We start from the raw sequence: 14,064 nt of genomic DNA, 5'->3' as shown, positions 1-14,064 counted from the left end.
TAAAATATTCTGGGGCCTCAGTTTCCTGCCCAGTGAGCTCGGGACAGACACAGTTGTAGGCTATTTGTGCAAGGGATAAGAATGAATCAGTTATTTTATGTTTCCACAGGATCAGAGCATAACATTTTTTCCTTTCATGCCAAGTGGTTATCGGAAGGGAGAGAGCTGGAAATATTTTTCAAATACATCAAACTTTTGTAATTCTCAATGGATTCTAAAAACATACTTTTTGTTTACCTAGTTTGAGGAGAAGAAAAATCTACTTTTGAGTAGCTCCACAGTTCATTGGAGGTGGTGAGTTAAGACAATCAGACATCCCCAAATGGGCACATTTTATAGGTCTACATTTGTGTGCAGGCCAGGTAGCCTAGGCCTACTTCCTATATACGTATTCAGGTGCGCGTCCTTAACATTTGATAGAAGCGCTCCAAACAAAAGACAATGACTAAATTGACAAAACTCGTAAATGGAATAGAATAAACCAAAACGTATTTCTCACAAGTGTAGCATAGGTTGTTAGCTCTGCAAAAAACCTGTCCACTCCGACAATGAGAACGGTAAACCACTGTAATAATATATTGAATGCATTATCAGATAATACCGTAACCAAACAAACATTGTAAGGTAATGGGGAATTGATAGGCACTAACAATCAAAGAGCAAACAATTCACACAAGGAAGTTATGAAACAATGAATGTGCACGAAATGGCAGGAGAGAGCGCATTCTGGAGAGGGAAGTGCCTTGTGCAGCTTCGCCACACTCCCATCCTTCTTGGACCTTGGCATCCCCGCAGCCTCCTCGATGAGTTAGTCCACTGAGACGGGTGTAAATCAGACGGTGTCTCGTGTGCCATGAACAAAAAAAATATTATATTTGTGACTGCTAGACTAAAAAAAAATCATTGTCGACCAAAAAATCAACCAGTCATCTAAATGGGGTCAGCCCTTGTGTTTTGACATAGTATTATGAAGGAATGTAAACAGAAGTTCACAATGTGCAAGTGTGAATGTAAGTACATGTAATGTTGCAATGTTTTGCACAGTAATTGAATGTGTGTGTACAGTATTTTCAACTGCTTCAACTCTTTTCAGGAATTCCTGATGTCTATTGATATGGGTTTTGAAGAGAACCGTAAAGCCTTAATGTTTTACTCCGGCATCTGTCTGCTCCCTTAGTGGGGAAAGCTACAAACCAGACTTAAACTGAAATGAAACCTGCCTGATTTTCATTACATACACTGAAACAACAGAGGAGTGTCCTGTAAGCATGCTCCAATTAGCCGGCCTAGATCATTTCAAGTTAAAACTAAGTTGTAGGCTATAAAAAGCAGTTGAAACTAGTTGCGATGACTTCCTTATGACATTTTTTTGTGACATTCTGGCTAGGTTATTATCAATAAAAGTCACAATCCGTTTCAAAGGACAGCCTCTGGTCTCTGATTCAGGAAGACTTCTACACTAAACTTAGTCACCTCTGACCTCCACTTCCGTTAATCCTCCAAGTGGCAGTTGTGGCAGAAACACCTAACAGGGACCTGGAGGTTCCATGAAAGTCAACTAATAAAGGCTTTATAGAACATTCATGAAGTCTTTATAAGCACTACATATATTTTGCTTCAAGACAAATACCCATGGGTCAGTCAGTCAAATAAATAATAACTATTTGCCACACTTACCCTAGTTTCCCATTCCCTCAGTTGCAGTACAGCATTTGAGTAAAAGTAATTTTTAAACCGTTTGAAAACCAACATTTGTGTTTCTTATTGGACCAGGTCCAGGTAATCCATCCTCGGTTTGGTGCCCAATAAACACAACCCAGTCTTTCCTGTAGGCCCCTAACACTTCATAATCATACCCACTTTAGTACAGCAGTAGCCATTTAATGAAAAGTATTTGAAAAGCATTGGTAGCTTTATACACAGGGTGTATAGATCTGCTAGCTTTTATAGGGTATGTGTGTGTTTTTGTTTTAAGCGCAAGCCAACATCTGGAACATGCTAATGATTACAAGCCACTGATTATGTCAATTGAGTGTCAGCAATTTTTTAAATTAATTTTATTTTACCTTTATTTAACTAGGCAAGTCAGTTAAGAACAAATTCTTATTTTCGGCCTAGGAACAGTGGGTTTAACTGGCTGTTCAGGGGCAGAACGACACATTTGTACCTTGTCAGCTCGGGGGTTTGAACTTGCAAACTTCCGGTTACTAGTCCAACGCTCTAACCACTAGGCTACCCTGCCGCCCCGAGCCTCGTTTGGAGTCAAATTGTGATACTTGCCTGACTGGTTTTGGAGAACCGTTTTAATGTGTGTGTGCATTCATGCATGTGTGCTTTGTACAAGTATCTTGTTGTTAAGGCACAATGCAGGGGCCATTTCATGCTGGTCTAATAAGCTAAACACACGCACACAGACATTAACATACAGTATGTAATACAACTACAAATACAATTACCTTCTGCTCCTGTACAACCAATAATATCATCATACTGTTCAGTAGCTGCTGATGTTTGACATCTGTAGTAGACGTTCCTTTGTGAAAGGTGTTCACTGTTTATTTGCTTTGTGTAGAAATGTTGAGGTTGACTGTAGGGAGCAGAAATCCCTTGAAGATGTAACACACATCTGTACAACATTTGTTAGGTCTTGAGTGTTTTTTTTATCTTCGCTCTTCATGTGTGTCCATGCACAAGTGTGTGTGCGTGCGTGTGTGCGTACATAGTGCCCTCAGAAAGTATTCATACCCCTTGACTTATTCCCCCCCCAAATTTGTTACAGCCTGAATTAATTTTTTATTTTCGCACCCAGTACTGCATAATGCCAGTGAAAGCAAGTTTTTAGGAATTTTTGCAAGTTTATTGAAAATGAAATACAGTTATCTAATTTACATAACTATTCACACCCTTGAGTCAATACATGTTTGGCAGCGATTAAATAAAATTGTAATTGTCCCTTGCACCGAATACAACAAGTTTAGACCTTACAGTGAAATGCTTACTTACACGCCCTTAACCAACAATGCAGTTTTAAGAAAAATACCTAAAGAAAATAAATAAAGTAACAAATAATTAAAGAGGAGCAGTAAAATAACAATAGCGAGGCTATATACAGAGGGTACCGGTACAGAGTCAATGTGTGGGGGCACCGGTTAGTCAAGGTAATTGAGGTAATATACACATGTAGGTAGAGTAATTTAAAGTGACTTATGCATAGATAATACCAGAGAGTAGCAGCAGTGTAAAAGAGGGGTGTGTCTTTCTGGGTAAATCTCTGAGCTTTGCACACCTGAATTGTACAATATTTGTGAATTATTATTTAAACAATTCTTTAAGCTCTGTCAGGTTGGTTGTTCATTGTTAGAAATCAATTTTCAACTCTTGCCATAGGTTTTCAAGCAGATTGTGTCAAAACTAGGCCACTCAGGAACATTTAATTTTGTCTTGGTAAGCAACTGTTATTTTGGTGAATTTGTCTCCCAGTTGACAAAACCCGGTTTTCCTCCAAGAAGCTTGTCAAACTCGTTCCACAGAGTGCTGTGGCCTCTAATTGGGCGGCAGGGTAGCCTAGTGGTTAGAGCGTTGGACTAGTAACTGGAAGGTTGCAAGTTCAAACCCCTGAGCTGACAAGGTACAAATCTGTCGTTCTGCCCCTGAACAGGCAGCCCCACTAGGCCGTCATTGAAAATAAGAATTTGTTCTTAACTGACTTGCCTAGTTAAATAAAGGTAAAATAAATCATTAGTGAAATAACTATTATTAATTTGAAACTAAAAACCTGCAGACACAATGCCCTCCATGGAATGAGTTTGACACTCCTGCTCTAGGATTTTGCCTGTGGTTTCTTTTATCTTAAAAAAACTCCCTCGTCCTTGCCGATGACAAGCATACCCATAACATGATGCAGCCACCATCATGCTTGAAAATATGAAGAGTGGTAGTCCATGACGTGTTGTTGGATTTGCCCCAAACATGAAGTTAATTTATTTTGCCACATATTTAGAAGTTTTACTTTAGTGCCTTATTGCTAAGAAGATGCATGTTTTGGAATATTGTTTATTCTGTAAAGGATTCCTTTTCACTCTGCCATTTAGGTTGTTTCCCTACAATGTTGTTGATTCATCCTCAGTTTTCTCAGTTTTAAAGTCACCATTTCCTCTCCGGCAACTGCGTTAGGAAGGATACCTGTGGTCTGTGTGGTGACTGGATCTATTGATACACCATACAAAGTGTAATTAATAACTTCACCATGCTCAAAGGAATTTTCAATGTCTGCTTTTATTTTACCCATCTACCAATAGGTGCCCTTCTTTGTGAGGCATTGGAAAACCTCCCTGGCCTTTCTGGTTGAATCTGTGTTTGAAATAAAAAATATACAAAAATATGTATTTAACTAGGCAAGTCAGTTAAGAACAAATTTTTATTTACAATGATGGCCAAACCCGGACAATGCGTTGACAATTGTGCGCTGCCCTATAGGACTCCCAATCACGGCCGGTTGTGTTACAGCCTGGATTTGTCTGTAGTGACGCATCTAGCACTGAGATGCAGTGCCTTAGCCCGCTGTGCCACTCAGGAGCCCAATTCATTGCTCGACTGAGGGATCTTACAGATAATTGTATGTGTGGGGTATAGAGATGAGGTAGACATTCAACAATCATGTTAAACACTTATAGTCCATCCACCTGTTAAGCACATTTTTACTCCTGGACTTGCCGTAATTGGGGTTGAATACTTATTGAGTCTAGACATTTCAGCTTTTCATTTGTAATTCATTTGTAAAAAAAAAAAAAAAATCTAAAAACATTATTACATTTTGACATTATGGGGTATTGTGTGTAGGCCAGTGACACAAAAGCTCCATTTATTATATTTTAAATTCAGGCTGTAACACAACAAAATGTGGAAAAAGTCAAAGGGTGTGAAATAATTTCTGAAGGCAGTGTGTGTGTGTGTGTGTCCTTACATCTGTGTGTTTGACAGAGGAAAAGTATTGTGTATGAATTCACTATAGGTGAGTATGCGATGTGTGGGTATTTGACAATGTGTGTGTCATAGAGTGAGTCAGTGCACCATCCACTCAAGCAGATGTTTTGTAGGTACAGTCATCCACCCCTCTGCCCCTTCCTCTCTCCTGTAGCCTCCTTCTCCTATCCTCTGTTCTGCCATATTTCTGGATTGCAACAGAGAACAAATGTAAGTATAATTCAAACAAGCTACTCAGAATAACATTGCTCTCTGCTGTTGCTACATTATCACACTATGAAACACATTCAAACAAACACACCTATGTGGTTATTTTGTCCTGGTCTCCCTGTGCTGGGCTGAATACAGGGTTTGTGGGTAAAGTCTCCCAGCACCTGGTCATTATCTCACTGGAGCAGGAGCATATCTGTCCATGGAGACACCTACGCGCTGCTGACTCAAAATACACACACATACTTGCATTGGTTTTCACACAGTCACACCGACACGCGCGCACACACAGGCACACACAATTCTCCACAAAGCGGTCTGGCTCCGGAGCGGTAACCCACAGCAACGCTTTGGTTTCATGCCGACCAAAATTCACCAGAGCTGTGGAGGGAGAGGACTAATAGAGGCAGCACAGTCAAACGTGTCACACTGTCAATCTGTCAGTGTCTGCCACCACCCATTAACATGTCCTTCAAAATCAAGAGGACCCTTTCCCTCCCACGCAGACTCCCTAAGATGAAGCCTTTTTAAAAGACGACAGTATAGAGCCCATGGGTGAGTGGTAATGCTCCCGTCTCTTGACACGTATGTGTATAACCCCGAAGACTGGCGTTCAATCCCTACGTCCTTCAAGAGGCTGACATACACTGAGTATACAACATGTTAAGAATATCTGTTCTTTCCGTAACATAGACTGACCAGGTGAATCCAGGTGAAGGCTATGATCTCTTATTGATGTCAATTGTTAAATCCATTTCAATCAGTGTAGGTGAAGGGGAGGAGACAAGTTTAAGAATTTTTAAGCCTTAAGACAATTGAGACGGATTGTGTATGTCAATCAAATCAATCACATTTTTCTTATAAAGCCCTTTTTACATCAGCCAATCTCACAAAGTGCTGTACAGAAACCCAGCCTAAAACCCCAAAGAGCAAGCAATGCAGATGTAGAAGCACGGTGGCTAGGAAAAACTCCCTAGAAAGGTCGGAATCTAGGAAGAAGTTTACAGAACCAGGCTCTGAGGGGTGACCAGTCCTCTTCTGGCTGTGGGGGTTGGCGATTATAACAGTACATGGCCAAGATTTTCTAACGTTCATAGATGACCATCAGGGTCAGATAATAATAATCACAGTGGTTGCAACAGTGCAACAGGTCAGCACCTCCAGGAGTAAATGTCTGTTGTCTTTTCATAGCCAACCATTCAGAGTTGGAGACAGCAGGTGTGGTAGAGAGAGTGGGTCCAAAACAGCAGGTTTACAAGGTAGCACATGAACAGGTCAGGGTTCCATAGCCGCAAGCAAAAGAGTTGAAACCGGAGCAGCAGCATGACCAGGTGGACTGGGGACAACAAGGAGTCATCAGGCCAGGTAGACCTCCGACGATACCTCCGGACAGGGCCAAACGGGCAGGATATAACCCCACCCACATTGCCAAAGCACAGCCCCCACACCACGAGAGGGATATCTTCAACCACCAACCTACTACCCTGAGACAAGGCCGAGTACAGCCCATGAAGATCTCCCCCATGGCACAAACCCTCCAGTGCCTTTCCGTTCACCTTCACACCCCTGGGCCAGACTACACTCAATCATAGGACCTACTGAAGAGCTGAGTCTTCAACAAAGACTTGAAGGTCAAGACCATGTCTGCGTCTCTCACATGGGTAGGCAGACCATTCCATAAAATGGAGCTCTATAGGAGAAAGCGCGGCCTCCAGCTGTTTGCTTAGAAATTATAAGGACAGTAAAGGAGGCCTGCGTCTTGTGACAGTAGCGTACGTGTAGGTATGTACAGCAGGACCAAACCGGAAAGAAGGGTAGGAGCAAGCCCATGTAAAGTTTTGTAGGTTCCCAGTAAAACCTTAAAACCGTAGCCTAGTGGTTAGAGCGTTGGACTAGTAACCGGAAAGTTGCAAGTTCAAATCCCCGAGCTGACATGGTACAAATCTGTCGTTCTGCCCCTGAACAGGCAGTTAACCCACTGTTCCTAGGCTGTCATTGAAAATAAGAATTTGATCTTAACTGACTTGCCTAGTTAAATAAAGGTTTAAAAAAAAACACACAAAAAAGTAGCCGGTTCTAGTAGCCGGGTTTAGCACTAATCTGAAGTTTATTTAGTGCTTTATCCGGGTAGCCGGAAAGTAGAGCATTGCAGTAGTCTAATCTTGAAGTGACAAAAGCATGGATGAATTTTTCTGCATAATTTTTGGACAGAGATTTACTGATTTTTGCAACATTGCAAAGATGGAAAAAAGCTGTCCTGGAAATATTCTTGATATGTTCGTCAAAAGAGATCCGGGTCCAGAGTAATGCCGAGGTCCTTCAGTTTTATTTGAGATGACTGTACAACCATCAAGATTAATTGTCAGATCCAACAGAAGATCTCTTTGTTTCTTGGGACCTAGAACTAGCATCTCTATTTTGTCCAACTTTAAAAGTAAAACATTTGCCGCCATCCACTTCCTCATGTCTGAAACACAGGCTTCCAGGGAGGGCAATTTTGGGGCTTTACCATGTTTCATCGAAATGTACAGCTCTGTATTGTCCGCATAGCAGTGAAAGTTAACATTATGTTTCCAAATGACATCACAAAGAGGTCAAATATATAGTGAAAACAATAGTGGTCCTAAAATGGAACCTTGAACACCGAAATGTACAGTTGATTTGTCGAAAGACAAACCATCCACAGAGACAAACTGATATCTTTCTGACAGATAAGATCTAAACCAGGCCAGAACTTGTCCGTGTAGACCAATTTTGGTTTCCAATCTCGGCAATAGAATGTGGCGATTGATGGCATCAAAAGTAGCACTAAGGTCTAGAAGCACGAGGACAAATGCAGAGCCTCGGTCTGACGCCACTAAAAGGTCATTTACTACCTTCACACGTGCAGTCTCAGTGCTATGATGGGATCTAAAACCAGACTGAAGTGGTTCGTATACATTGTTTGTCTTCAGGAAGGCAGCTTTTTAAAAATGTTTTGAGAGGATTGGTAGATTCAATATAGGCCGATTCGTTTAAAAAAAAAAATTTCTGGGTTAAGGTTAGGCTTTTTCAAGAGGCTTTATTACTGCCACTTTTAGTGAGTTTGGTACACATCTGGTGGATAGGGGGCTGTTTATTATGTTCAACATAGGAGGGCCAAGCACAGGAAGCAGATCTTTCAGTAGTTTAGTTGGAATAGGGTCCAGTATGCAACTTGAAGGTTTAGAGGCCATGATTATTTTCATCATTGTGTCAAGAGATATAGTACTAAAACACTTGAGTGTCTCCCTTGATCCTAGGTCCTGGCAGTGTTGTGCAGACTCAGGACAACTGAGCTTTGGAGAAATATGCAGATTTAAAGATGGGAGTCCATAATTTGCTTTCTAATGATCATGATCTTTCGTTAAAGATATTTATGAATTTATCACTGCTGAAGTGAAAGACATCCTCTCTTGGGGAATGCTGCTTTTTAGTTAGCTTTGTGACAGTATCAAAAATTAATTTTTGATTGTTCTTATTCTCCTCAATTAAGTTGGAAAATAGGATGATCGAGCAGCGGGGAGGGCTCTTCGATACTGCACGGTACTGTCTTTCCAAGCTAGTCTGAAGACTTCCAGTTTGGTGTTGCTCCAATTCCGTTCCAATTTTCTGGAAGCTTGCTTCAGTGCTCGGGTATTTTCTGTATACCAGGGAGCTAGTTTCTTGTGACAAATGTTTTTTGTTTGTGTACCATTCAGAGGGTGAATGGGCAGGACAAAATATTTAAGTGACTTTGAACGGGGTATGGTACTAGGTGCCAGTCTCACCGGTTTGTGTCAAGAACTGCAACGCTGCTGGGGTTTTCACACTTAAGTTTCCCGTGTTTATCAAGAATGGTCCACTACCCATTGGACATCCAGCTAACTCCTTAAAAAAAAAATCCTGACCAAAGTATCACATCTTCATCTAATCATCAAAAATACGTCTGTACTTATTTGTAACCAGATGGTCTTCTCAATCACAAAACCAGTTTCCAACCAGAAAATTGTCATTAAGATATCATGTGCCAAATTTTGCACACTGGGATGGGAATCTGATAGAGAGCGGGTAGGAGAAAGGTAGAGAGCGACTGTGTGAGGGAGTCAAATACACCTTTCAAACCAATACGTTTTTCCACCAACTATTGCCGACTTTTCTTTATATCTGAAAGCTATTGCCGGCAACAAAGCCTGTACCCCCCCCCCCCGGCAACCGACCTAGTCATGATTGTGCTAAAGTTCTGCATACGGCTTAGTATGAACATAGTCGTGAATCTTATTGGAATTAAGTAAGTCAGTGCTGAAACTGCTGTGTTGTGGGCGGGCTTCCACACAATCTGTCCTCTCTAACTGCCACCCTTCTAATGGGCTGATATATTGATCTTTAGCCAGGAGAGCGATTGGGGGAGAGATGGACAGAGGGGTACAGTTAAATTTAAAGAGCTGAGAGAATGGAGAGATGCCATGAGATGGATACAGTTGAGAGAACCGAAAGAGGGAATGAAGAAAAGTGCTTCCTCTCCTTTTGAAAGGTACTGTATAAAAGCTATAACAACTGAAGTCTCGATTCACCAATAGCCTTATTTGTCATTTTAAAAACACTTCTCAAACAAATTGTGCTATTGTGTCAAAGGACTTCATGACAAGTAGCGCTAGTCAGTCAAATACTCCCTTTGTTTGTTGGGTGTTAGCTAATAACTACTCAAGCCCAGTTTGAACTATAAACAAATTATATTTCCTCCAACCATATGAGCGCTGGGTTGTGTTCATTAGGTCATGCAACGGAAAATGTTTTCAAACCAAATGCAATATTTCTTATTGGGCAAGTCCAGGTACTCCCTCCCTGTTTTGGTCTGTTTTCTTCCATTTTAATAAACACAATCCAGGCATATAGAGTTGGCAACCGATGTTGAGGCAGCGTTGCCAGGAGACTGTATCCATTAGCCTCTCCTCAAAATGTCCCTAGATTTTGGCAACCACTCACCCCACCCACTTTACATTTCTTACAGCTTCAACGTTTATGCTGCTATTTTCTGCACACTTTCCTCCATAGAAAATGTTTAAATGAGAATGACATGATCAAAACATGCAATTTAATATGAGATTGTTATCAACAATGCATTTACAACTCATATAACATGTCCATATGAATTGACAAGGCATTGATTATGTCATCATTGGAAGTGGTCCCCTCAGTGTAAATTGGTAATGCATTTCTCCGCTATTACATGTAAAGTTGCAGTCATCTTATTTCAACATATTTGTGAATATTTGATTTCTGGTATTTATGGAATATTATTAGCCTGTGCTTGTCCATTTATCTAGCATGGTGTGTGTGCGTGTGTTTTTTACATTTAGTGACCTCTCCCCCAATCTTCATGGTACCAGAAAGAGCTCAAAAGTTTTCTTGATTTACTTCCTTCCATTTATTTTCTCTGTGTTAGCATAGCGCATTGAGTGGTACAACAGAATTGAGAGAAAGAGAGGCTGGTTCTGAAACTATGAAACCTCCTCCAGTAGGCGTGATGGTGGATCATCTGAAGTGCAAAAAAACGACCGAATTTCCTGTATGAGAAAGTCTCCTCTTACGCAGCATCAGAGACCGAACCGTTGGAGAAGTTGAACGCGCTATTTTGTAAAGGCGTAATAGTTTGGTTATTACACAGTCAATTTACCCTGGTCATATAATCATCTAACTACTTTAGCGTTAACCTCTCAGGGAAGAACAAAACAGGCGGATATTTGAAGTACCTGCTTGACAGCTACAAGCGTTAAGCCTTTATAAGGATTTATCATACTGGAGTGGAAGGGATCCGATTCTCACCATGTCCAGAGTCGCGGATCTGTCAAAAATTCGACAAGAGAGAATGAGAGAGATTAGTTTACGGGTGAGTAGATGCATTTGGAGGCTTACTATTACTGACAAACTTCTGACAAGAAAAGTGAAATGCGCAGCAACCACTTTGTTCGAGAGCATCTGTACTTACAACTAATACAACTTTAAAAGTATAATGTCATTTTAGAATTGGAGACATTATCTTACATTTTGGTTATAATAACGTTTAGATTGCGATCATCATTGCAGAAGCACGTAGGCAATTTTTCAGGAAGTTTGCGCAATATGGAGATGCTTTATAAAAGCAAGCGACGCGCTTTCCAATGATGTGCCTGTATGGTGAGAACTGGTCTGGGTATGCTGGAAACGTATACTGTTCATCACCTTTTTCTGTTTGGTCATGATTCCCTAGGCGCCATTATTTTGCGCATCGGCACCCAGAAGTGTTACCACATACTAGAAAGCAAACATGGTCACTGGGAGTAACAGTTTACATTTGACTGTTTTTAGGATATATTTATACAGGCACGATTAAAATAACTTATGTTGGAAGTTTTGCCATTTTTGTTTCACGTAATCTTTCTGATTGGAAGAAGCATCTTTCTGTACAGTATTTGTTAGTTTGTTCAGAATTATTTATGGATGTTATACACCATACATAGCAGGTTACAACAACAGTGCATCATGCTCTTATCATGCAAGCATGCAATATTAAAATATGACATGTTGTGTGTACCATTTTGCCTTCCTATCCTATTCGACTGATACAGAAATTCTGCTCTCCTGGACAGCGCTGGTCTATGGCTGCATGTTTGATTTTATCGAGATCCTGTATGCAATATCAGTATCGAATTATATCGCATGTGTGTGTGTGCTGGTTTCAGGGAGTGAGGACTGAATGTGCCCTTAGTTTTGTTAATGTAGTGATCTTGTGTGTAAGGGAGGACTACATGCATTTGTGCTGAGTGTGTGTTTGACTATAGCAACGGTTGCCATAGAAATGCCACTCTGTTGGTGTGATATCATCTGTTTTCTCAGGCACAGTGGATGGCAGAGAACCTTGGCTTGCCAGCGCCATATAAACATCACTTTCCTACATTGGGGTGTATGTGCGCACATGTATGCCTGTGTATTCCTTTTGCATATTTATTGAACATAGTATTGGGGTCAGTGCCACCAAATCTATTGGGCACTCATACACTACTACAAACTGGACAGTTAGAGGCTTGCATGGTCAACTCAAATTCAGGACACACCTATGCTTCCAGTAATTTTGCTGGTATCCTCAGTTCAAATTACACATCAACTCTGTTACACTAATCAGACCTGAGTTTAAATAGTATTTGTTTTCTCTTAAATACTTTTGAGTGTTTTACAGAGCCTGCTTGGAGTGCCATATGGGTGGGGTTTGCACTTTTGAGAGTATTCTTTTGGTTTCTTTGCACCAGGCGAGGTCAAGCGATTTATGTATTTGGGGAAAAAACAAATACCATCTGAACCCAGGTCGGTCCCTAATAAAGGTTGAGAAACACTGCCCTAGTATATCAAAGTCAATATTTTTACTGAAACACTTATTGCAACCCCTGCTGGTGATGTTTTAAAGCCTTTACGGGCTCTTATTTGCTTTGATAGTCCCTAGCACTCCTACACCCTTGTAATTCAAACCCTGATAAAATAGTGACGTTCCAGGTGCAATTAGTGACCAGAGTATAAACCACCATCGTCACTATGTGATTCCGTATTTTATTATTTTAATTGGTATTGCTACCGGTATGTATGGTCGGTGGTTGTGTTGAACTTAACCAAATGAAATAGGAATACTTCCTACAGTACAGGTGGGAGGGAGCTATTGCAATCTATAGCACACAGGGGAAACTGTAGGCGGCAATGTGTTCAAACGAGAGGGCCGAGGGCGAAGGACAATGCTCGAGAGTTAGAAATAAAGTGAGAGGGAAGGAGCAAGTGAGTGAGAAAGAGAGGGATGGATGGAGAAAGCTGGTGCGTGTGTGTGAGACGGAGGGAGGGAGAGATGGAGCATATGACTTCCCGTAGAGCGCAATGACCTGGTGCGTTACAGAGCTGTGTGTCAGGTTGAAGGCATAAAGAAAATGTCACATCAGAACCTGATCCAGAGACAGCCACACTCTCACATACACTACACACCACACATATACACATATATACACTCACTCTGGCCAATATTAGACTGACTCCTCGTTATCTTTTTGTCGTTCAGGGAGACTAAACTTAAATCCACCTCGGGCTCTGCTTTGCTCCAGCATCCCTCCAGAGGAAAGAAACCAGGTTACAGGGCCACCTCAATCCACACAGCAATTACAGATCAGTCCCTAACCTGGAGGATAAGCACACACATACATGCACACACGTATTTTATGTCACCGCACATACCAACACACAGGACACATGGATATTCTAGGAAACACACACATAGAGGTGTGTAACATACTTTGTGTGTTTATCAGTGACTCAGTGAAGTAAGCAGGTGGAAGAGAATCAAAGGAATCGCCCCTATAGACTCCGTCTGTAATCTCATGTCTTTCTCAGTGTTATGCTCCTGACACCTTTTAATGAGAGCACAAACTAACTTCGGCTAAAACAGCATTTATAGGGAGGACAACTATAGCTGCCTGTCTCCATCACACACCATCTATTTTTTCACTCCCTGATGTATTGCTCACATTAGCACTTAAGCCAATTCTACAGCATTAGGCTGTATATTGAGAGAAGAGGAGCATGCAAAAAGGGAGAGGGGAAGTGTGCTCTTGCCTCTGACGCATCAGAAATGACTCATTCTAAACTTCGTTGGTATAGTTCTTGTTGTTTTCCTGTAAAAATGTTAGTGCTTTGCATAGCTGCATCAAAATAACATTTTGACCTTAAACAAGTGCACGAACATTGACCAACAATTAGGGACAATGCAGGTGTAGAGGTTTCGAAGACCTGTTCCAGCATATCAAAGTCTGAGGTGATGATGCTAAAATGTAAAGATAGTATTGGTAAATGTTAACTTTTGAA

At 41.1% G+C, this 14,064-nt stretch overlaps 1 protein-coding gene across 3 annotated transcripts in view; it reads left to right on the top strand.

Annotated features, from left to right (window-relative positions):
- LOC139391654 (rho guanine nucleotide exchange factor 2-like) overlaps positions 1-14,064 on the top strand; it is a 67,219-nt gene that overhangs the window by 24,989 nt on the left and 28,166 nt on the right. Inside the window, exon 1 of one of the 3 annotated variants that reach the window (XM_071139057.1) lies at positions 10,767-11,080. The exons of the other annotated variants lie outside the window; for them this stretch is intronic. Coding sequence (XP_070995158.1) covers positions 11,018-11,080 — 63 coding nt within the window. The 5' untranslated portion in view covers positions 10,767-11,017. Of the gene's footprint in view, positions 1-10,766; positions 11,081-14,064 lie in introns of those variants that run through there. 3 annotated transcript variants of the gene reach the window in all.

This window comes from Oncorhynchus clarkii, chromosome 32, assembly GCF_045791955.1.
Source record: "Oncorhynchus clarkii lewisi isolate Uvic-CL-2024 chromosome 32, UVic_Ocla_1.0, whole genome shotgun sequence".
Lineage (NCBI taxonomy): Eukaryota > Metazoa > Chordata > Actinopteri > Salmoniformes > Salmonidae > Oncorhynchus > Oncorhynchus clarkii.
This window is presented reverse-complemented; position numbering and strand designations above follow the sequence as displayed.